Raw genomic sequence first — 22,078 nt, 5'->3', positions numbered from 1 at the left:
TGAGCTGTTTTTTAGTGGTGATATTTTCATAAAATTTTTGAATTCTTGCTAATATCTTTGGTCAAGTTAGTAATTTATGTGTCTACATGCATGTAAAATATGTTTTATTTTTCTCCCATTTCTCTTGCCTGTTTCTTCCTTTTGACATGAAGTATTTTTTTTAATAGAACACCTGGAATGGCTACTCTTCCTGCCTTCCACCCCATCTTCAAATAATGAGTTCTTAGATTTTAGTGTTATATTTTTAAAGTTGGATATTACAAAATGCCTTCTGTTCAGGCATTTAAGCCCTCTGTTACAAGCATAAGATAATCAGTTTTGACCACTGCAGCCTCACCAAGTAGGAATAGGATGGCCACTGTGTTTTATGGCGGCTTCACAAAAACTGTTACTGAGACTCTTACCACATATCAGAATGTGTTTCTTTTCATATTCTCTAATAAATGTTATATGATCTGTTTTGTTGTTTATGCTTCTCCGAGAAACTGTGTATGCTGTTGGATTATATGTGTGGTTAATTATTTTACACGGTTTTTAATACTATGGGGGGAGAATCATGTGAAATTGTGTTTTCTAGGTAAAACATGGTCAAATATATTGGTAATTTCATGTGTCTCAACATAATATATAATTATCTTCTTTACATCATTACTTGCTACCCTTGAATCCTTATTTCTGAATCATCTCTCAGCTGACTTGAATTGCAAATAGTTTTTTTTTAGAAAATATTTATTTACTTACTTTTCTCTGTGTCTGGTCTTAGTTGAGACAGAAATTCTTTGAATGAGATATTGAATGAGATAACATAATAAGCTTGAACAGTATTTGATAAATCTATGGATTATGATACTTATATAAGCAAGGTGGGTAGAACAAATGAAGACAGTCAAGCCAAACCTAGAATTAGTGTTTCTTTTAATGGAGAAAGATTACTGCCCTCTCCATCAGAGAAGAGCTCAGTGAACTTCATCTGCCTTCACCAGGTTGGTGGGTCTTCCTGCCATGGTTCTGTATTGGAGGCTCAGAGTTGGTTGCTGCTGCTGGAAAACTGGCATCCTCTAAGTGTGGTGGCCTGGTTTGTCATTGGTGGGAGGAAGCTCATGTGTGGAGCTCATTTCCTGCGACCAGGTACTTTGTTCTGATGCCCGTTGAGCAAACACTGCAGTGCCTGGGGAAGGGGGTTGGTTGACATTCTCAAGGTAGATCATCTTGCCCCCACACTGAGAGTCTTATGCTGAGCATTCTCATGGAACACAAATAGCCATACTCTAGGCCCATTTCTCCATGTCTGTCCCTCAGATGTCTTTGTCACCAGTCCTCCAATCTTTCTTCTTTCAGGTCCCTATCCATCTGGCTAAACTTGTAGCCACTGCCCATCAGGCCATCTTTCCTCAGCCAAAGTAGACCATGGATGTATTGCTTCAAGTTCTACCTGCAGGGAGGAAGTTTCTGCTCCACTGTGTTTTCAGAGACCACCCCTTAGAGTGGATATACTACCAGAGTCCACTTAGGATTCGTGACAATGAAAGGTCAGTTGGAACTAGGCATCCAAGGTACTCGGACCTTTCTGCATCTTCCTGTATCTTGTATTTCCTAATCTTGTATTTCATATATATATGAAATATATATATATCATATAAAATATATCTATACATATATAAATAAATATATATGGTTTGGTTCTCTTGAGGCTTACTCCTTCTGATAAGTATTCCTACTTTTCATGTCAGAGACTTAGTGAGACTCTGAATTTAATGATGTAGTGATTTATTGCCTTTTGATTTTTGTTTATTTGCTTAGTCTGGAAGCTGCAATAGATTCAGAATACTTTTTTGATATACATAGGAAGTCACTGAGTTTCCGTCTTAGCCTGAAATCAAGACTTTAGAGGTTGAGCACATAATTCTTTTGTTTCTATCCTCTTTTCAGGTTCTCCATGTCTCTCACTGTTTCTGTGAGCTTTTGGTATCTTTCCAAAAAACTTCTTTTCAAACCAGAGTTAGTTTCTCATGCTTACACCAAGAACCAGACAAACATGTTCATATTAGGAAATGTGTGTAGAGAACAGAACCTTAGGAACCTGGGAGAATAATTAATTCTTTAAGAGGGTTGGGTGTAACTCATGTCCCACTTGATTTTCAAAATACCAATCAGTCTCCAAAATGTCCTTTAAACTTCAAAGGCGTTGACAACAGGTTTCCCAGATCCTCAACAGGAACTTCATTCTAGTGAATGAGGATAATACAGAGATAATAAAGTTGTCATTTTGAAAATTAGTGAGACCTGAATTTTTAACTATCTGGATCCTTGGTTGCAAAATAGGAGAAAACAACTGGGTTGAAAAAGGAATTTATTAGAGAGATGTTGAAGGGTTCATAGTAACAGTGAGAGTCTTGAACATCCTGAGAAAGTTGTGGGTAGGAACAAAGGCCAACCTGGAAAGCCAAGAACGAGAAGTCCAGCCGTTGTCTTCTGTCAGGATTGGTTGGGCCGCGATGGCAGTGGCTCTCACCACTTGCAGGACAGCATTGCCACCGGCCGCTGCTGGCACCGCCGCTTTCACTGGTGGCCCCGTAGCCCCCGTGAGTGAATCCTGAGCACCCCTTTGTCTCTGTGTCACTCTCTTCACATTCAAAGTCTTGAGCTGAAGCAGAGTCTAAGTAGGAGGCTGCTCATTTCTGTAATGGGAATTATACTCCTTTGGCCCACTTCCATGCAGTGTGGAAGTCTTTCTAATTTATATTCCTTTTCTTCATTTTCTTGCTTTATGGTTCTCACTGGGACTTCTGATACCATGTTTGGTACTATTGGTGAACAGTACCATCCGAACCAAAGAGAGCAAACTTGTTTTCTTCCTGATCTTGAGGAAAGCATTTAGACTTTCACTGTTAAATTGAGGATGTTCCTGTTCATTACTCATTTGCTGAGTGTTTTGATCATGACTAGATGTTGAATTTTGTCAAAATTTTTTTTTATTCTGTTGAGATGATTGTGTTTTTTCATTGTTTGCTGAGTAATTAAATAGATTACATTTTTGAATATCGGACAGATCTTGAATTATTTGACCCTTTTATATATTGCTGTTTACTAATATTTCATGAGAATTTTAAGTCTGATTTCATGAGGGATAGTAATCTCATGAATCCTTTGTCTCATTTTGGTATCAGAGTAATGCTGGCTTCATAAAACTAGTTAGGAAGTGTTCTGTCCTATTCTATATTCTGAAAGAGTTTGTGTGAAATTAGTATTAATTCTTTCGTAAAGACTTGGTAGCATTCTTCAGTGAAAGCATTTTGGCCTGTGTTTTGTCTTTGTGGAAACATTTTTAACTATGAATTTGGTTTCTTTAGTAGATGAAGGAATATATAGTGTTGGTATCTCCTTGACTAGTCTTAGGCAGTGTGTGTCTTTCATGGAATTTATCCATTTCATCCAAGTTGTTGGATTTATTGGCCTAAAGTCGTTTATAATTCCCTTATTATTATTTTAATGCTCAAAGGATCTATAATAATGGTCTCTCTCTCATTCCTGACATTGGTAAGTTATTCCTTATTTTTCTTGATCAGCCTCACCAGAAACTTACCTATTTTCTTTTCTTTTCAAAGAATCAGCTTTTGATTTTATTGGTTTTCTTTATTGTTTATTAATTTTCTACTCATTGATTTTTATTTCTTTATTGTTTCCTTCCTTCTGCTTACCTGGGATCTAATTTGCTTTTCTTTTTTCAGTTTTTTAAGACAGAAGTTTAGTTCACTGACACATTTCTTCTTTCCTAATATGAGCATTTAATGCTGTAAATTTTCTCAAAGCACTGCTTTAGCTGCATCTCACAAATATTGATATATTGTATTTCATTCAGTTCAAAATATTCTCTAATTCTCTTTTTATTTCTTCCTTAACCCATGGGTTATTTAATTTTCATATATTTGTGGATCTACCAGATAGCTTTCTTTCATTTTTTCCCCATGTATTTTTGCTGTCTTTGGCTTTTTGATGTGATTGTGGGAAATCACCACCTACCTTTGAGAAGAAGGTACTGGTCTGAGCCATCATTGTATGTGAAATGCCCACAGGCCACCTCAGGCCTGTGCTGGTGGGCAGGTGTATGCGTCAGCAGTGGGCTGCTGTCTCTTGGCTGGCATATGAGAAGTGGGGCCAACCAATCTACCACCACCGCCCTGTTCCAGTATTGAGGCTGAAAATTTGTTAAAAGTCTGCATATAAGGCAACCACATCCCCAGTCCTCCTATCCCGCTGTGCACCTATGAACTCTAGTAGCCAGGCATCTACCCTTACATAAGGAAACAGAATCTTCTTCAAAGAAATCAAATGGCCCCAGAGAAGGCCCTAATGCCAGAGCTAAACTCCTTGCAGGACTTACTGAAGGTAGATTCCTGGATCCCCCTGGTGGATGAGTAGACCTGTGCGGTGGAGGAGGTAGCCAACTCTGGTCTCCTTAACACTCTCAACAAAGGCAGCTGATTTAAGACTCATGTCTTATTTCCTATTGACTATCAGCATTCACCACTTAACTTTAGACTTGGCTGTATGTGGCATGCCAGTACTTAAAAGAATGGGGAGTTATCAGTTTTGATGTATGTGTAGATGACCCACAGATAAAGAGTAAGATCAGCTCTCTAAAAGATGGAATGCTACTCATAGTGACAGGACTGTCCTGTTCAATACAGTCTTATTTTTAATGGACTAGGACCCTAAAATGTGAATGATCATTTGCTGGGTGACTGGATTAAAGATAATTTCAGTTTTCTTCTTGGTATACTTCTATCTTTTCTATTAATAACTTCTCTAAAGTGAATATATATAGCTTTTGTGTTCAGACAAAATGTCTTAAAACATTAAGGCAAAAATGAGTAGAATTGTGGAATAAACTAAAACATCAGATCTGATCTAGTGAGCATGACGTAAGGTATAGGAAGTGTGAAACTAGTGATTTAACAGCAAACTGGGTTGATCAGAATTGTCTCTAAAGGTGTTTACAAGAGAAGTAATTGGCAAAAAGCTTTCACTTCTCCGTGAAAAACAACTACAGGAGTCCCACAAAGGACTGTCTGGCCCTTCTCTGTGGGTCAGCATTCCTGAGGAAAGGTAGAAGTACACTGTAATCACGGTGTTAACAAGACAAGAGTATCCTAAGCTCTTCAGCTTGGCCCCTGTTCATTCACTGGTGATGGTGTTCCTGCTGAGGGAGGGGCAGGAGAGTTTGAAAGACAGCCTTAACTTAAGAGAGGAGACAGGTTGCCCACGTTCCATTACTAACACAGTCTTTCCTGTCCATCCCATCCACAGGCAGCTGGCGAAGAGTCTTGGGCAGGCTGGTGAAATTGAGCCTGAAACAGAAGGGATACTTACAGAGTATGGTGTGGATTTCTCTGATTTCTCTTCAGAAGTTTTAGAATGTCTCCCTCAAGGCCTGCCTTGGACAATTCCACCAGAGGAATTCAGCAAGAGAAGAGATTTAAGGTAAATATCTGAGACCCTTTAAAGAATGACATGTTTTCTACCTTTCTGTCTTCTGACTTAACTTTCTGAGGAGCTGGCCTCAGATGTTGCCATCTTTCCACCAACACTCAAGTTCCATACAGTTGAAACTCAAGTGCTCTGTACCAGAGGTTGGCCAGTGATGCCTTTTGAGCTAAACCTAGCCTATTGCCTGTTTACTCACAGCCTGTGAGCTAAGAAGGCTTCCTAGGTGGCTCAGTGGTAAGCAATCCATCTGCTAATGCAGGAGACACCAGAGACGTGGGTTCCATCCCTGGGTCGGGAAGATCCCCTAGAGAAGGATATAGCAACCCACTCCAGTATTCTCTCCTGGGAAATCCCATGGACAGAGGATCCTGGTAAGCTACAGCCCATGGAGTCGCAAAGAGTCAGACATGACTGAGCACACTTGCATGCACTTGTGAGCTTAGAATGGCTTTTATATTTTTTCATGGTTGAAAAAAAATTGAAACAATTTTTTATGAAAATTATATAAAATTCAAATTTCAGCATTCATAAAGTTGTGCTGAAACTTAGCTGTGCTTATTTGATTATATATTGTCTTTGGCTGTTTTTTTGCAATACAATAGCTGGGTTGAATAGTTGCAACAGAGGCCATATGGCCTGCAAAGCCTAAGATATTTGCTGTCTAGCCCTTTATTGAAAATGTGTGTTGACTCTTCTTCTAGACCATTCTAATTTCAACAGGTACAGTTGCCACCTTCTTTCCTCATTGCTATGCCCCATAGGTCTGGTCCAATAAAGACAGTGTTATCTGGTTAGAAGTGCCCTCCTTTAAATGGGCCTCTTCAGGCACAGAGCAAAGGATTCAAGACTTCTGTGCTTGGAGCTTCATTTTAAAGCTTTACTTTTAGGTCTGGAATTTGTTGGAAAGTACTTTTGTGGTATTTTTTTTAACAACATCTTCTTTGAAGATGTTTCTTCATTGTGGGATGTTAGTTCTTTTCTGATATTTCTCTTCAGAATTTGGTTTCAGTGCTGGCATTCATTTTGGATGCCACATGGAGATATTCAGAACCAAGAAACTTTTCATACAACCCACTGAGGCTGTGGAAGGTTTTTTGCTAAGGTCATCCCATGTCAGAGTCTTTTCCACCACCACACTTGCTCACTTCATGCAGCTGAACTTACGATACCTTAAGCTTGTGGTGCCCATTACTCCACCTAGTTAGAGAATCCTCCTTTACGGGTCCCTCTTGCTTTTGTATCTTTTAGGAATTTACTTCTTTTTTTTTTTTTTTTCTTTTCTTGCCAAGGGTAGGCAAGGAAAAGGAGTTGATGGTTCCCTTTCCTACTTGTTAGTGGCTCAAATGGAACACACATTATATTTGAAGTCAGTTAACTCAAGTTGCTTTCTTCTTGGCTTTCAGCAGTAACTGTTGTTCATAGAACTGCTTCTGGTCAGTTATCCTGTCAAGGATTTTGGGATCCTGAGGCCATAATCTTATTACTCTCTCTGAACCTTCATATTCTCATATACAAGTGGAGGGACTTGTTTTCTGAGATCTTTTCCTAAATCTAGGAATCTATTAAAAAATTAATAAGAAAAAGATAGGATGGATGACTGAATTTTGTTGTTTGAAGTGTAAGTTAGTAGAGCTATTCCTCCATAGCTGTCGACATTTTAAATGTACCTACCCTTTCACCTAAAAACTCTTTATTTCTCGGAATTCATGCTACTCAAGGAAGTATATTAGGGTACATGTACATGAATGTTTGTTGCTGCCTTATTGTAATAGTGACACTGCTGATGTCCACTAGTAAAGGAATGGTTACATAACCTATCTCATATCAATAAGCTAGCATTCCCCGCCACTGTAAAAAAGAAGCTAGACCCATGTGGACTTTCCTAAAAAAATGGCCATCATATATTGCAAAGTGAAAGAAGCGAGTTTCAGAACAGTAAGAATATGAGCCTAGTTTTTTATAGTCAAATAATATAAATGTATATGTACATTCACATGCATATACATGTATACATAAAAGTATATATATATTTTTTTAAAAAGTCCTGGAAGGAAACACATTGAACTGCTGACTGTGATTATTGTGCATGGACTCAGTGAAGTGGTAGGAGGTATGGAGGCAGTATTTTACTTTTTATTTTATAAATTGCTCTGTTATTCAAGTTATTCAAACAAATAACCTTTATAACTTTTTAAAATTATGAATGGAAATATCAGAAGAGAGAGGTGCTCAATCTTTCCAAGCCTGACTCCTAGCGTGCAGGTAAATAATAAGGCATGCCAATAATCCCCACAGCCAGTATTGCTCAATTCCCCTCTCATGGCCCCACATTGCCTTTTTCTTTGGCCCCTGTTACCTTCTGAGTTAGACCACAGACTAGGAGGTCTTGCTCTGCAGAAGGCTTCTGTTAAAATATACCTATGTGTCCTGCAAAAGGATCCAAAGATTCAGGGAGCCTGTGGGATGCTCTCTGCTGTTAGTGTAGTAACAGGGATTTTTTTTTTTTTCACTTTTGTAAATATCATTTTTGCCTATCACTATCTTTTTTTAAATTTTTATTTATTTTAATTGGAGGATAATTACTTAACAGTATTGTGATGGTTTTTGCCATACATCAATTCATACATACATGAATTGTTACAGGTATACATATGTCCCCCCATCTGAACTCCCCTCCCACCTCCCTTCCTACCCTATCCCTCTGGATTGTCCCAGAGCACCAGCTTGGGTGCCCTGCTTCATGCATCGAACTTGCAATGGTCATCTGTTTTACATATGGTAATATACATGTTTCAATGCTATTCTCTGAAATCATCCCACCCTTGCCTTCTCCCACTGAGTCCAAAAGTCTGTTCTTTATGTCAATAACAGGGGTTTTAAAAAAAAAAAAAACAACTTTAATTTCCAGGAGCTTTTTACCTGTCCATTATCCTCTGGAATTATTTTTCTAAAATTCAAATCTTATCCTTTTGTTTTTACTCCTTTGGCTTAAAATCTTTCACCTGCTTCCTGATGCCTAAAGTGGTAACCTCTAAACTTTGTTGAACATGCATTTCCTGTAACTTCTGTGCCTTTATTCTAAAATTACAAGTGTACGTACTACTTCACTAATTTATTATGTTATTAATGTACATAAAAGTGGAAAAATAAGAATGAAACAAATTTTAATGTATTTTATATTACTTTAGAAAGGTAGAAAAAGATGTTCATATTATCATTAATCTTATTTTTGGTGAAAGCAATGTGATTGACTATTTTATTTTTTTATTTTGCTTGAGCAACTTGCAATATGGAAATACAAAGGTCTGAGTGTTAAGTATTTTATATTTTGATACTTAGTTTTGGTTTTAATGGTTATCATAACTGGAAAAGATGCCTCATATCTTAGGAAGAAATGAGCTGAACTCACTAAATCATGATACTCATTTTTCAATCCTATTTACAGATCATATTCAGATTCATTTTGAAATCCATCTAATAGACTTACACCTTTCATGATGTCAGTCCTTTCTTGTGGACAAATTGAAAGGTGCTACATTTTTAGAGTTTTTAAAAATGGTTTCATTATCTTCAATTATTTTTCAGTTGGCATCTTTAAAAACTAGTTATAAAAATACATGAGAAAATTTAAGTGTACAGATATGAGCAGTTTGGTAGCTTAAAAGATTAGGTCATTTTAGGTCCCCAAATTGTGTAATAATGAAACATTTCAAAAGATCCATTTTTAGAATTTTATATTAAAAACTTGAGTTTCTTGTTTTATTTTGCTTTCAAAAAGCAATAACTTTAAAAAATCATTGTTAAAAGATCGTATTTACTTGAAGGGACAAATTAAGTGTATTTTTTTTTCTAGCTATCTGCTAGGGAACGTATGATTGACAGTCATTGTTTTGAAATCATAATGTGGCTGATGATGAATTCATGTTAGGAGCAGAAGAAAATGTCAACTTTGCTATTTTCATGGTATTAGTGCTATTAGTATTATTAGTTTAATATTATCTTCAATCTGGATCTTTGCAATAGTCTTTTTTTAGCCACGTACCTATTTTGTAAGGATTAACTTCGCTAAAACCATAAATCCATGGTACTGGGCATGTGTAATTACCCATCGTTCATAGTTGGTTGAAAATAAAAGAACCAACAAATGCGCCAATATCATTGCCTTTTGTGTTCTGGAACACCTGAGGTTCACCTCATTTACCACCTGATCCACACATCTTGTGAGTATGCCAGGGTTAACTCATGTGTTTATGTAGTCACAGTTAATAATTTCTTATTTTTTTACAATAAAAAATAGAGAAGTACTTAGTATGCTGGAGCATTTGGATCTGATTACCTTTTCCTCTCTTTGACTGGTCTTGTAATAAATTTATTTCATTTTCCTATCAACAAATATTTATTGAACACCATCCACGGGCAGTAGAAATTCAACATGAGTAAAAGTAGATAATGGTTTCTGTTCTTGTGGAACTCTGTCTTGGAGCATTAGTCAAATATGGAATTATAATGGAAGAGAGATACTTGGTACAAGAATTTATAATACTCTTATTTCTTCTGCTCAGAGGTTCAGTGCCTTCAAAGAGGTTTTGCCAATATTTTTCTAGGAAAGTCAAAAGAACTAGGAAGGAATCCTAATATACCCTAAGAAACATACGCTATGAATAAATAATACATATTCTGTAAACTCCTAAATCAAATTTTTTTCTTTTTCCTCTCTTCTCTCCTATATGGCGATTTAGTCACTAAATTGTGTCTTGACTCTTGTGACTCCATAGACTGTAGCCCACCAGGCTCCTCTATCCATGGGATTTCTCCAGGCAAGAGTACTGAAGTGGGTTGCCATTTCTTTCTCCAGGGGATCTTGCCCACCCAGGAATCAAACCTGGGTCTCCCGCATTGCACACAGACTCTTTACCAACTGAGCTATCAGGGAAGCCTCTTGTGTTTATATGTATTATTTATATATCTATATATATAATATATATGTACATAATAATATATACCAAGTATACTAAATCAGTCACTGGAAATGCAAAGGCAAGCAAGGCCCAGCCCTTGTTCTTCATGACTTTACTGTTCATAGGAAGGCAGACTTATACTCAGATATATTACAACAGAGAATGGCAAGTCCTATAATGTTCGTATGAACAAATTGCCAATGTCATTGGTGCTAGAGCTGAAATCTGAGAGATGAGTAGGCATTTCTAGAACTAGAGTGACTAAGTAGTCTTCTGTTTAGTGGCAGGCTGTGGCTGCAGAAAGGGTGGGGTGTTCCCTTAAGCCTCCCAGATCTACTGTAACAGGGCTCACCACTCCTATGGTTTTGATGGCTTCTTGACCCGCTCTGCTGGGCCGCCCTGCCATGGAGCCTGCGATGTTGCCCTGGCTCTAGCTATGTAAGGACTTCTACATACCCGTTTAGGTTTGGTATTTGAACAATTATATTTGGAACAGAAAAGTTCCATCAATCTTTAAACCTCATAATCCAATTATGTCAGTAAAATTCCAGTTTTTTAGTCCAGTGGAATTGGGGTAATATTTTGCAAACTGAAGTTGAGAGAAATAGTGTTTGTTTTGAAAAGAAAAATGGTTGGTTAGCAATTTTCAAGAAAGAAGGCTGGTGTGAACTCCTAGGAGGAATCTGGCCCTTCTGATTGGGAGCACCATTTTTCTGGACCTTGGGCTTCAGTCTTTGGAGAATTGGTGCTTGCATGACCTAACCTGCAGCTCTCCTTAGCAGGGCATTTGAGGTTAAAAAAAAAAAAAAAAACAAAACACCAATACTGCAAACCTTTGGGGATCAGGAAGAGAATATATTCAAGGAAACTGCTTAAAGGGGGTTGCACCAGAAGCCCAAGAAACCCCAAGGTTATTTCTGAGACTGGCTCCAATTATTTCCAATTTCATTCATATTGTTTTGCTTCCTTTGTTGCTAAACTGAAACCAAAGCTTAAGCTCAATTAAAGTAGAAAGTGAAAACCTAAATTATTGGAGGGGAAAAATACCATGCTAAACTGATTTTTATACTTCAGTAGTATTTAGAAGTTTGGATCATGTCACTTTTCAGTAAAACTATGAGCTTCATTGAAGTGGAGGTGATTTCTATAGTTTTTCACAGGAGAACTTGTGGATATCTATTTCTTTACTATTCCCTCAATAAAAAGGAAGCCCAGTGACCTCCACCGGACCATTACAAATGCGAAACTTGGCACTTAAAATTGCTTGCTCTAAATTTTCCAATTGCTTTCTCTCTCTTTTTTTTTTTTCCATTTAATGTCTTTCTGCCAACTAGTGATTTTATTATTATAAACAGGACATTGTATTCACTTTTAAGAAGAAATATGAAGCTGGAGGTAAAATTACAAACTGCAGCTTCTCAGCTGCCAAAATAGAAAACAATGAGCTAAAAATACTGAGCACAGAAAGGGTGTTGTGGTGAGAAATATTGAAATTTCTTCAGGATGGAACTGTTCCAGATAGACAGAAATTTCCTCTCACTCCAGGTAAAACCAACCTTGAAATAGCAACTTGAAAGGAGAGACATATAATACTAACCTCTTTCAGGTCAAGCCTCTTGTGGGAAAGCTTTCAAACATAACTAACATTAAATGACTAATGATCTTGCTGTTTATCAGGAAGTCCAGTCTGATTAAATTGCCATTTAGAAAAGGTCCCTCTGGTGAGGGAGTGTGGCAGCATAGAAGGAGCACTGGAAGTTAGGGACTAGCTGGGTGACCTTGGGAAAATCAATTCCTTTTGGGGAGACAGTGAGCATAGGTGAAACTGAAGTTTCATCTTTGGTAAAATGGATTATTTGACCAAGTTAGGTTTTCCAAAAGGTGTTGGTAGGCTGCAAGTTCTTTGGGATTTTAATATGTGCTATGGAGAAAAAAGATTCTGTGGCCATCCTGTTTTGGAAAACGTTGGGTTAATACACTTCTTACAACATTTTTTTTTTTTTTGTGGATCATCTCATGAAACTAGTGTTCCTTAGTATAAACTATGAAATTGCTAAACTAAATATTTCAAAACGTAATAGGTCTAATGGTGTGTGACTGTGTTTGGGATGTCCTTTCTGAATTATTCAAAGCAAAATTCTTGGATTTGAAAGAAAGTGGTATTCCACTGGTGGTTATCGGCCACATTTATCTGACAAATATTGACTGTGCTTCACTGTGGGCAACAGAAGGAATTCAAGAACTGTGCTTAAAGCACAGTCTTTAAAGCACACTCAGCTCTTCCATTGCCAAGGGAACCCCTTCTTTTCTTGCCTGGTGGGAAGCAAAGTTAAATTGTGTTAGTTGCTCAGTCGTGTCTGACTGTTGCAACCCCAGGGACTGTAGCCTGCCAGGCTCCTCTGTCCATGGAATTTCCCAGGTGAGAATATTGGAATGGATTGCCTTTTCCTTCTCTAGGGGATCTTCCTGACCCAGGGATTGAACCTGTGTCTACTGCATTGCAGGTAGACGCTTTACTGTCTAAACCCCAGGAAGTCTGGAGGAAGCTGTCACTGTCATTTGAAACAGCAGTGCTATTGCCTTCATATAAATCCCAACTCACTGTTTATGAAAATACAAGAAACTGATAGATAGTAACAAAGATGAATAGGTCCTAAAGTAGATCCGCAAGTGGATATTCTTAATTATAAGTACTTGAGTAATTTGTTAACATAAAATTTATGTTGATAAGTAGCACTAAATCTCAAAGAAAATAAAAAGCCAAATATTAGTAGATTTTATCTGAACAGGTAGAAAAATGCCTGTTGACAGAGAAGACAGTATTTGAATGTATTCTTAGAAATAATTTTGTACCATTATACAAATATGACTGCATAGGAAAGAAGATTAATTTCTATACATTCTAAATACATAAAATTGGTTTGGAAGTTATACTGTAATGATAAAAAAAACTTATTTTTATGTGGGTGGCTGAGGATTTAGAGTAAACTAGTAGGAGTTCAGTTCAGTTCAGTCGCTCAGTTGCATATGACTCTTTGCGACCCCATGAACCACAGCACGCCAGGCCTCCCTGTCCATCACCAACTCCCGGAGTTTACCCAAACTCATGTCCATCGAGTCGGTGATGCCATCCAGCCATCTCATCCTCTGTCGTCCCCTTTTCCTCCTGCCCCCAATCCCTCCCAGCATCAGGGTCTTTTCCAACGAATCAACTCTTCACATGAGGTGGCCAAAGTATTGGAGTTTCAGCTTCAGCATCAGTCCTTCCAGTGAACACCCAGGACTGATCTCCTTTAGGATGGACTGGTTGGATCTCCTTACAGTCCAAGGGACTCTCAAGAGTCTCCTCCAACACCACAGTTCAAAAGCATCAATTCTTCGGTGCTCAGCTTTCTTCACAGTCCAACTCTCACATCCATACATGACCACTGGAAAAACCATAACCTTCACTAGACGGACCTTTGTTGGCAAAGTAATGTCTCTGCTTTTTAATATGCTATCTAGGTTGGTCATAACTTTCCTTCCAAGGAGTAAGCGTCTTTTAATTTCATGGCTGCAGTCACCATCTGCAGTGATTTTGGAGCCCAGAAAAATAAAGTCTGACACTGTTCCCACTGTTTCCCCATCTTTTTCCCATGAAGTGATGGGACCGGATGCCATGATCTTAGTTTTCTGAATGTTGAGCTTTAAGCCAACTTTTTCACTCTCCTCTTTCAATTTCATCAAGAGGCTCTTTAGATCTTCTTCGCTTTCTGCCATAAGGGTGGTGTCATCTGCCTATCTGAGATTACTTATATCTCTCCCAGCAATCTTGATTCCAGCTTGTGCTTCTTCCAGCCCAGCGTGTCTCATGATGTACTCTGCATATAAGTTAAATAAGCAGGGTGACAATATACAGCCTTGACCTACTCCTTTTCCTATTTGGAACCAGTCTGTTGTTCCATGTCCAGTTCTGACTGTTGCTTCCTGACCTGCATACAGGTTTCTCAAGAGACAGGTCAGGTGGTCTGGTATTCCCATCTCTTTCAGAATTTTCCACAGTTTATTGTGATCCACACAGTCAAAGGCTTTGGCATAGTCAATAAAGCAGAAATCAATGTTTTTCTGGAATTCTCTTGCTTTTTCGATGATCCAGTGGATATTGGCAATTTGATCTCTGTTTCCTCTGCCTTTTCTAAAACCATCTTGAACATCTGGAAGCTCACGGTTCGTGTATTGCTGAAGCCTGGCTTGGAAAATTTTGAGCATTACTTTACTAGCGTGTAAGATGAGTGCAATGGTGTGGTAGTAGGATTTAGGCACAATTAAATGTCAAGTGGCAAAGTCTCTGAAATGTTTTTTATATTGGGATATGCAAATACCATAAAATTCACCTTTTTAATGTACAATTCGACAATTTCTTGGACATTCTTAAAATTATGCAACCATCACCACTAATTTCAGAACATTTTCACCACTTGCAAAAGAAATCCAAGACTTATTGGCAGTCAGTTCCTGTTCCCTCTCCACCTAACTCCTAGCAACAGTTAATCTACATTCTGTCTCTATGATTTCCCTATTCTGGACATTTCATGTAAGTAGATTCATGTAATAAGTGGCCTTTGTATCTGGCTTCTTTTACTTGGCATAATGTTTTCAAGATTCACCCGTCCTGCAGCATATGTCAATATTTCAACCCTTTTTATGGCCGAATAGCATTCCATTGTATGGATATACCACATTTTGTTTACCCATTTGTTGGTGGACATTTAGGGTGTTTCTGCTTTTTAGCTGTTAAAAATAGTGCTGCTGTGAATATTTGTGTACAGATTTTTGTGTGGACATATGTTTTCAATTCTTTGAGTGTATACCTAGGAGTGGAATTGCTGGTTCATGTAGTCACTTTATATTTAACCTTTTGAGTAACTCAGACTTTCTTCCAAAGTGACTTCACAGCTTTACCTTCCTACTAGCAGTCTGTGAGTGTCCTAATTGCTCCATGTTTTCACCAACACTTGTTATTTGTATTTGTAATTATAGCGATTCTTACAGGTATGGAATAGTAGCTCATTGACAGTATCTCGCTGATAACATTCACTGGGTGGATTGATTCCATTATCATTATAAACTGTCCTTTTTGTCTCTAGTAACAGTTTTTATTTTGGAATCTGTTTTGCTATTAGTTTAGGTACTCTGCTCTTTTTGATTATTGTTTGCATGCTGTATCTATATAAAAAAGTTATACCTATATCTCTTCCATTTTAAATGATATAAGTGAGAAATAGATTTAAGGGACTAGATCTGAAGACAGAGTACCTGATGAGCTATGGACGGAGATTCGTGACATTGTACAGGAGACAGGAATCAAGACCATCCCCAAGAAAAAGAAATGCAAAAACGCAAAATGGCTGTCTGAGGAGGTCTTACAAATAGCTATGAAAAGAAGAGAAGCCAAAAGCAAAGGAGAAAAAGAGAGAGATACTCATTTGAATGCAGCATTCCAAAGAATAGCAAGGAGAGATAAGAAAGCCTTCCTCAGCGATCAATGCAAAGAAATAGAGGAAAACAATAGAATGGGAATGACTAGAGATCTCTTCAAGAAAATTAGAGATACCAAGGGAACATTTCATGCAAAGATGGGCTCAAGACAGGACAGAAATGGTATGGATCTAACAGAAGCAGAAGATATTAAGAAGAGATGGCAAGAATACACAGAAGAACTGTACAAGAAAGATCTTCACGACCCAGATAATCACGATAGTGTGATCACTCACGCTCTTGTAGAGCCAGACATCCTGGAATGTGAAGTCAAGTGGGCCTTAGAAAGCATCACTACAAACAAAGCTAGTGGAGGTGATGGAATTCCAGTTGAGCCATTTCAAATCCTCAAAGATGATGCTGTGAACGTGCTACACTCAACATGCCAGCAAATTTGGAAAACTCAACAGTGGCCACAGGACTGGAAAAGGTCAGTTTTCATTCCAATCCCAAAGAAAGGCAATGTCAAAGAATGCTCAAACTGCCGCACAATTGCACTCATCTCACATGCTAGTAAAGTACTGCTCAAAATTCTCCAAGCCAGGCTTCAGCAATACGTGAACCGCGAACTTCTAGATGTACAAGCTGGTTTTAGAAAAGGCAGAGGAAACAGAGATCAAATTGCCAATATCCACTGGATCATCGAAAAAGCAAGAGAATTCCAGAAAAACATCGATTTCTGCTTTATTGACTATGTCAAAGCCTTTGACTGTGTGGATCACAATAAACTGTGGAAAATTCTGAAGGAGATGGGAATACCAAACCACCTGACCTGTCTCTTGAGAAACCTGTATGCAGGTCAGGAAGCAACAGTCAGAACTGGACATGGAACAACAGACTGGTTCCAAATAGGAAAAGGAGTAGGTCAAGGCTGTATATTGTCACCCTGCTTATTTAACTTATATGCAGAGTACATCATGAGACACGCTGGGCTGGAAGAAGCACAAGCTGGAATCAAGATTGCTGGGAGAGATATAAGTAATCTCAGATAGGCAGATGACACCACCCTTATGGCAGAAAGCGAAGAAGATCTAAAGAGCCTCCTGATGAAATTGAGAGTGAAAAAGTTGGCTTAAAGCTCAACATTCAGAAAACTAAGATCATGGCATCCGGTCCCATCACTTCATGGGAAAAAGATGGGGAAACAGTGGGAACAGTGTCAGACTTTATTTTTCTGGGCTCCAAAATCACTGCAGATGGTGACTGCAGCCATGAAATTAAAAGACGCTTACTCCTTGGAAGGAAAGTTATGACCAACCTAGATAGCATATTAAAAAGCAGAGACATTGCTTTGTCAACATCTCGTCAAGGCTATGGTTTTTCCAGTGGTCATGTATGGATATGAGAGTTGGACTGTGAAGAAAGCTGAGCACCGAAGAATTGATGCTTTTGAACTGTGGTGTTGGAGGAGACTCTTGAGAGTCCCTTGGACTGTAAGGAGATCCAACCAGTCCATCCTAAAGGAGATCAGTCCTGGGTGTTCACTGGAAGGACTGATGCTGAAGCTGAAACTCCAATACTTTGGCCACCTGGTCCAAAGAACTGACTTATTTGAAAAGACCCTGATGCTGTGAAAAATTGAGGGCAGGAGAAGGGGATGACAGAGGATGAGATGGTTGGATGGCATCACCGACTCAATGGACATGAGTTTGGGTAAACTCCGGGAGTTGGTGATGGACAGGGCAGCCTGGCGTGCTGCGATTCATGGGGTCACAAAGAGTCGGACACGACTGAGCGACTGAACTGAACTGAACTGAATGAATGAATGGAGATTTTCTTAAATGCTTTGAACCAGTAGTCTCCTAGCCTCTGCTGAGAGCCTCTGTGCATGTGTTGGGTCATACCTCCAATGGTCAGACAAGCACTTTACAGCTCTGCCTTAGTTTTCACTTCCTGCTGTGCAGAGCTTCAAGGTCAGCTGAAGTGCAAGCGTAAGTCCTTATCTGGTGTCTCCTGGGCATGTGCGCAGCTTTATGCACATGCGCAGCTGTCTCAACCCCCAGGATGAGATGTCAAGTCTTTGCAAAGACCCCTGGGGACCCCGTTAACTTTTTTGGTTAGCTCCTTATTTTCCAGCTGTTACCCTATCTCAGAAATCAGAAATCTGTAATGTTAAATAATTGCTGCTGACTGTTTTTTAACAAGCACCCCTGAGGCTATAAAGCTTTTTGCATAGGAGCTAGGTATGAGTCAGGTCAAAGTAACATGAAGGGGGTTTTTCAGGGAACTGCCAGACAACTCCCAGAATGACAAGAATGCAGATTTTGGTGAGCTTCTGAACCTTTTCTGTCCCCTCCAGTGGCTGCTAGGCTATTGGTTTTCACCAGAATTAGAAAGCTGTTGGTTTTCAAGGCCACCTCAGACCTGGGGAGAGGGTTATGGGAATAAGGCAAGTAAAAACCGTACAGAGCTCACTGTTCTAATTGAAATTCATCTATTTCTCTTGAATAACTGTACATCATATTTTTATAGGCCTCTGGTTAATTTCTGGAATTATGAAAAGGTTGATTTTAACCATTTCACCAGTGTTACTAATGCTTGTATGGAGACATCCATACTCTGCCAGTCCCACCGCTGTTGTTCTCAAGTCTCTTCACTTTTTAATGCCGGGGAGGGGGCTAAAAGGAGACAACTTCCAGCCGAAAGTTTTGAGAAAGAAGCAAACCCGCCCTGAAGATAACAGAGAGAAGAGAAAGATAGAATTTGAAAATAAGGGCCATGAGAAGTAAATAATTGCATGGGGAAATCATTCTTAACGATTTAGAAATGTTGGACAGCTTGATATCCATATCAGTGGAGTGAAATGAACAACTTCATTGATAATAGGAAAAGAGGGGGATAAATTTCTTAGCTTTCTATGCAATATCTTGTTCTATGCTTAACCCTTCATCTTTCCCCAGACATTTCACTCTCTGGTCGTTGTGTATCTTGCCCTTGCCCTGTAGTGCATTTCATCCATTTTTCAGGACCCGTCTTCACTACTGTGAATCTTTTGACATCTCACTCTGAAAGTATTAGTCATGCCCCATTCTTCTTTCTCTTGACCATTTGTTCATATCTATGTTATAACACTTGCCATACTGTATTTCTAATTTACCTGTGTACAGCTCTCTCTTTCTGATGGAGGGCAGTGTCCTCAAGAACAAGGACTAGATCTTACTTGCCTTTCTGTTTCTAGAAACTAACTGGTATATAATAAATCATATATGCATATATATGTATAAGATAAAGGAGAAAAAGACAAAAAGGGTTTTATTTAGAAGTTTGCACAATGTGTTAATGTATTCAGAACTGAACTGAATGTGTTTTTAAGCAAGAGTAGGAATCATTCCTATTTGTTTTTTTATATTCCTAGGCAAAAATATAGATAAAACACAGTCCAGTGCCTTCAAAAAAGAAGTTGTTAAGATGTTTTCCTATCTGATTTTCACACTAAAGAGTAAAATGTTAACATTACTGTAATAAAATAAGGCACAACTTCTATTTCTGACAAAGATGGAGTAAACGCATTCTTCCTGGCCCTTTGTGTCAACAACTATAAACATGGGGCATAACACAACAAACACATACAGGAAGATTCTGAAAGGAGGGGAAGAGAAGGTAGATTGCCTAGGGGGTGTCAGGACTCGAGGGCCAGCATGCCAGTGATCCCCTGGTTTTCTTATTGTCTCCTACATATCCTAAATAGGGTACTGTGGAAATTGCCAAGCTGGAATGGCCAAAAAGCACAGGAAAAGCGATCTCCAAGAGAAACCTTTTTCTTTTAGCCAAAAGACCAAGAAAAGGGTGGTCTAAAACAGAAAAGCTTTTTAGCAATGCTCACCATACTCCAACCAAATGCCAGTGGAAAAGACACACACACACACCGTGGTTTCTGTGGGCCTGGGCACAATGTTAACAGTCTGCACCCCGCCCCATTCTATCTTATGAAATCAGGCAGCAGTGCTCCAATTGCTCCCTCCCTCCCCCCAACTTGGTGATGTCTGTGGAGCCATGCAGGGACTTAATCTTCCATTCTGCCTGCCACATTGCAGGTGACACTGATTCCTGCTTAGGGAGATGTCTGCAGATCTGAGCAGGGGACTAATCTTCCCTCCCCTGCCCAGAAGTGGTTGGCAGTGCTCTAATTCCCCTGCCAGAGTGGTGTCAGTGAAACTAAGCATGAAGCCATTCTTCTTTCCCCTCCTAAGTGGAAGCAGGCATGCTCCAATTCCCTAACTGCTATAGGGTCACCGGGGCCAAGCAGGGAGCTCACCTGTTCCCATCCAGTGGAAGCAGACTGTTCTGTTTCCCCGCCGTGGGTAGAACTGACAGAACCAAGAGTGGAGCTGATCTTCTGTCCGCTGTCCAGTAAAAGGAAGCGTTTTCCCACTGTCCCCCGAGAGTCGTACCAGCAGCTTCCAGTGATGAGATGAGCCTCCATTCCTACCTGGCAGCAAAGAGACTATTGGTCAGGGCCACTCACCGTAACATCCTTGCCTGGTGTCAGTGGAGCTCAGGGCAAGCTGAGCCTCTGCCTTCTACCAGCATAAACAGCATGGTGGGAGAGGGATATTTAGCACTTACCTGCTTCCCTTTCCTTGTGTCAACAGGGATTTGAGCTTCTGCCCCCAAATTATAGTGACAAAGTAGTGTACTCCAGACTTTAGCTTTTCCTCTTCCTGATGGCAGTGGGGCTTAGTGGGGAACTAAGCTTATACCCAGCTAATGATGGTTGATAACTTCCCCAATTCGGCCAAAGACGAGCCTACAGATTCAGTAAGCCTTGCATGCCCTATAAAGAAAAGCACATTCCTCCTGTGTGTCTTCTGCTCTTAGTACTTGCATGTAGTGCTGCTTTGCTTCTGACACCAGATGTGTGTAGGAGTAAATCTTCATCAGCTTTGATCAGGCAAAGGAAAAGTGATCACAGAAAAAAACAGATTAATTCAACTTCGTCAAAATTAAAAACTTGTGCTTCAAAGAATACTGTCAGATATTAGTAGACAAAGACCACACAATGGGCCAAATATTTGCAAATGATGTATCTAATCTTTAAAGGGACTTGTATCCAGAGTATGTAAAACTTTTACAACTTAGTAATAGAACTCAGTTTAAATGAGCAAAGAATTTGAAGATATACCAATACCCAATAAATACATGAAAAATGCTCAATATCATAGGTCATTATGAAAATGCGAACCATAATGAGATAACACTGTAACCCACTAGGATAGCTATGGTCAAAAATACAGATAACAAGTGTTAATGAGGGTGCAGAGAAATTGAAATCCTCACAGATTGCTGGTGTGAATGTAAAATGATGTAGCCACTTTGGAAAACTGGCAGTTCCTCAAAGGGTTAAACATAGAGGTAATGAGCCATCAGTTTGGCTGTTAAAGAATTAGAAACATATCCACCCAAAAACTTAAATGTGGATGTTCATAACAGCATTTCCTTAATAGCCAAAAAATGGATACAACCTAAATGTCTGTCAGCTGTAAACAGATTAACACTATGTGGTGCATTCATTCATTGGAATATTTTTTGGCCATGAAAAGAAATGAAGTTCAGATACGTGCTGCAAAATGGATGAAACTTGAAGACATAATGCCAAGCTAAAGGAACCAGACATAAAAGGTCACATGGTATACTACAGATAAGAAAGTCACATAGTGGTGGCTAGGGACAACAGGGAAGGGGAGATGTGGAGTAAGTGCTAATGGGCATGGAGTTTCTGTTTTGGGTGATGAAAATATTATGAGAGTAGGTAAGGGAAATGATTATGTAACTCTGAAGTGTCCATGTGATTTATTCCCAATTAGCAGTAATCATGCCTTGAATAAACCTCACTGGTTGCAGTACTACAACTGTGCAAAGCTTGAATTGTATATTTTAAAGAGTGAATTTTATGGTGTGTGAATTATATCTTAATAAAATTATTATTACGGGCTTCCCTGGTGGTTCAGTGGTAAAGAATCTGCCTGCCAATGCAGGAGACATGGGTTCAATCCCTGGTCAGGGAGGATCCCCGGTGCCGCGGAGCAACTAAACCTATGCACCTCAACTATTGAACCTGTGCTCTACAACCCAGGAACAACAACAACTGAACCCTCTTATCGCAACTGCCAAAACCT

General features: G+C 39.1%; 1 protein-coding gene across 5 annotated transcripts in view; it reads left to right on the top strand.

Moving 5' to 3' along the window:
* The window catches only part of DIS3L2 (DIS3 like 3'-5' exoribonuclease 2), a 353,242-nt gene that overhangs the window by 158,924 nt on the left and 172,240 nt on the right, over nucleotides 1-22,078 (top strand). For 4 of the 5 annotated variants that reach the window (XM_043909686.1, XM_043909689.1, XM_043909687.1 and 1 more), the window contains exon 9: nucleotides 5,308-5,481. In XM_043909686.1, coding sequence (XP_043765621.1) covers nucleotides 5,308-5,481 — 174 coding nt within the window. Of the gene's footprint in view, nucleotides 1-1,338; nucleotides 1,492-5,307; nucleotides 5,482-22,078 lie in introns of those variants that run through there. The other variant, XM_043909690.1, reaches the window with a different exon arrangement.

Source organism: Cervus elaphus, chromosome 8 (assembly GCF_910594005.1).
Source record: "Cervus elaphus chromosome 8, mCerEla1.1, whole genome shotgun sequence".
NCBI classification, from domain to species: domain Eukaryota; kingdom Metazoa; phylum Chordata; class Mammalia; order Artiodactyla; family Cervidae; genus Cervus; species Cervus elaphus.
Note: the sequence above shows the minus strand (reverse complement) of the source record. Positions and strands in the feature narration are given on the sequence as shown.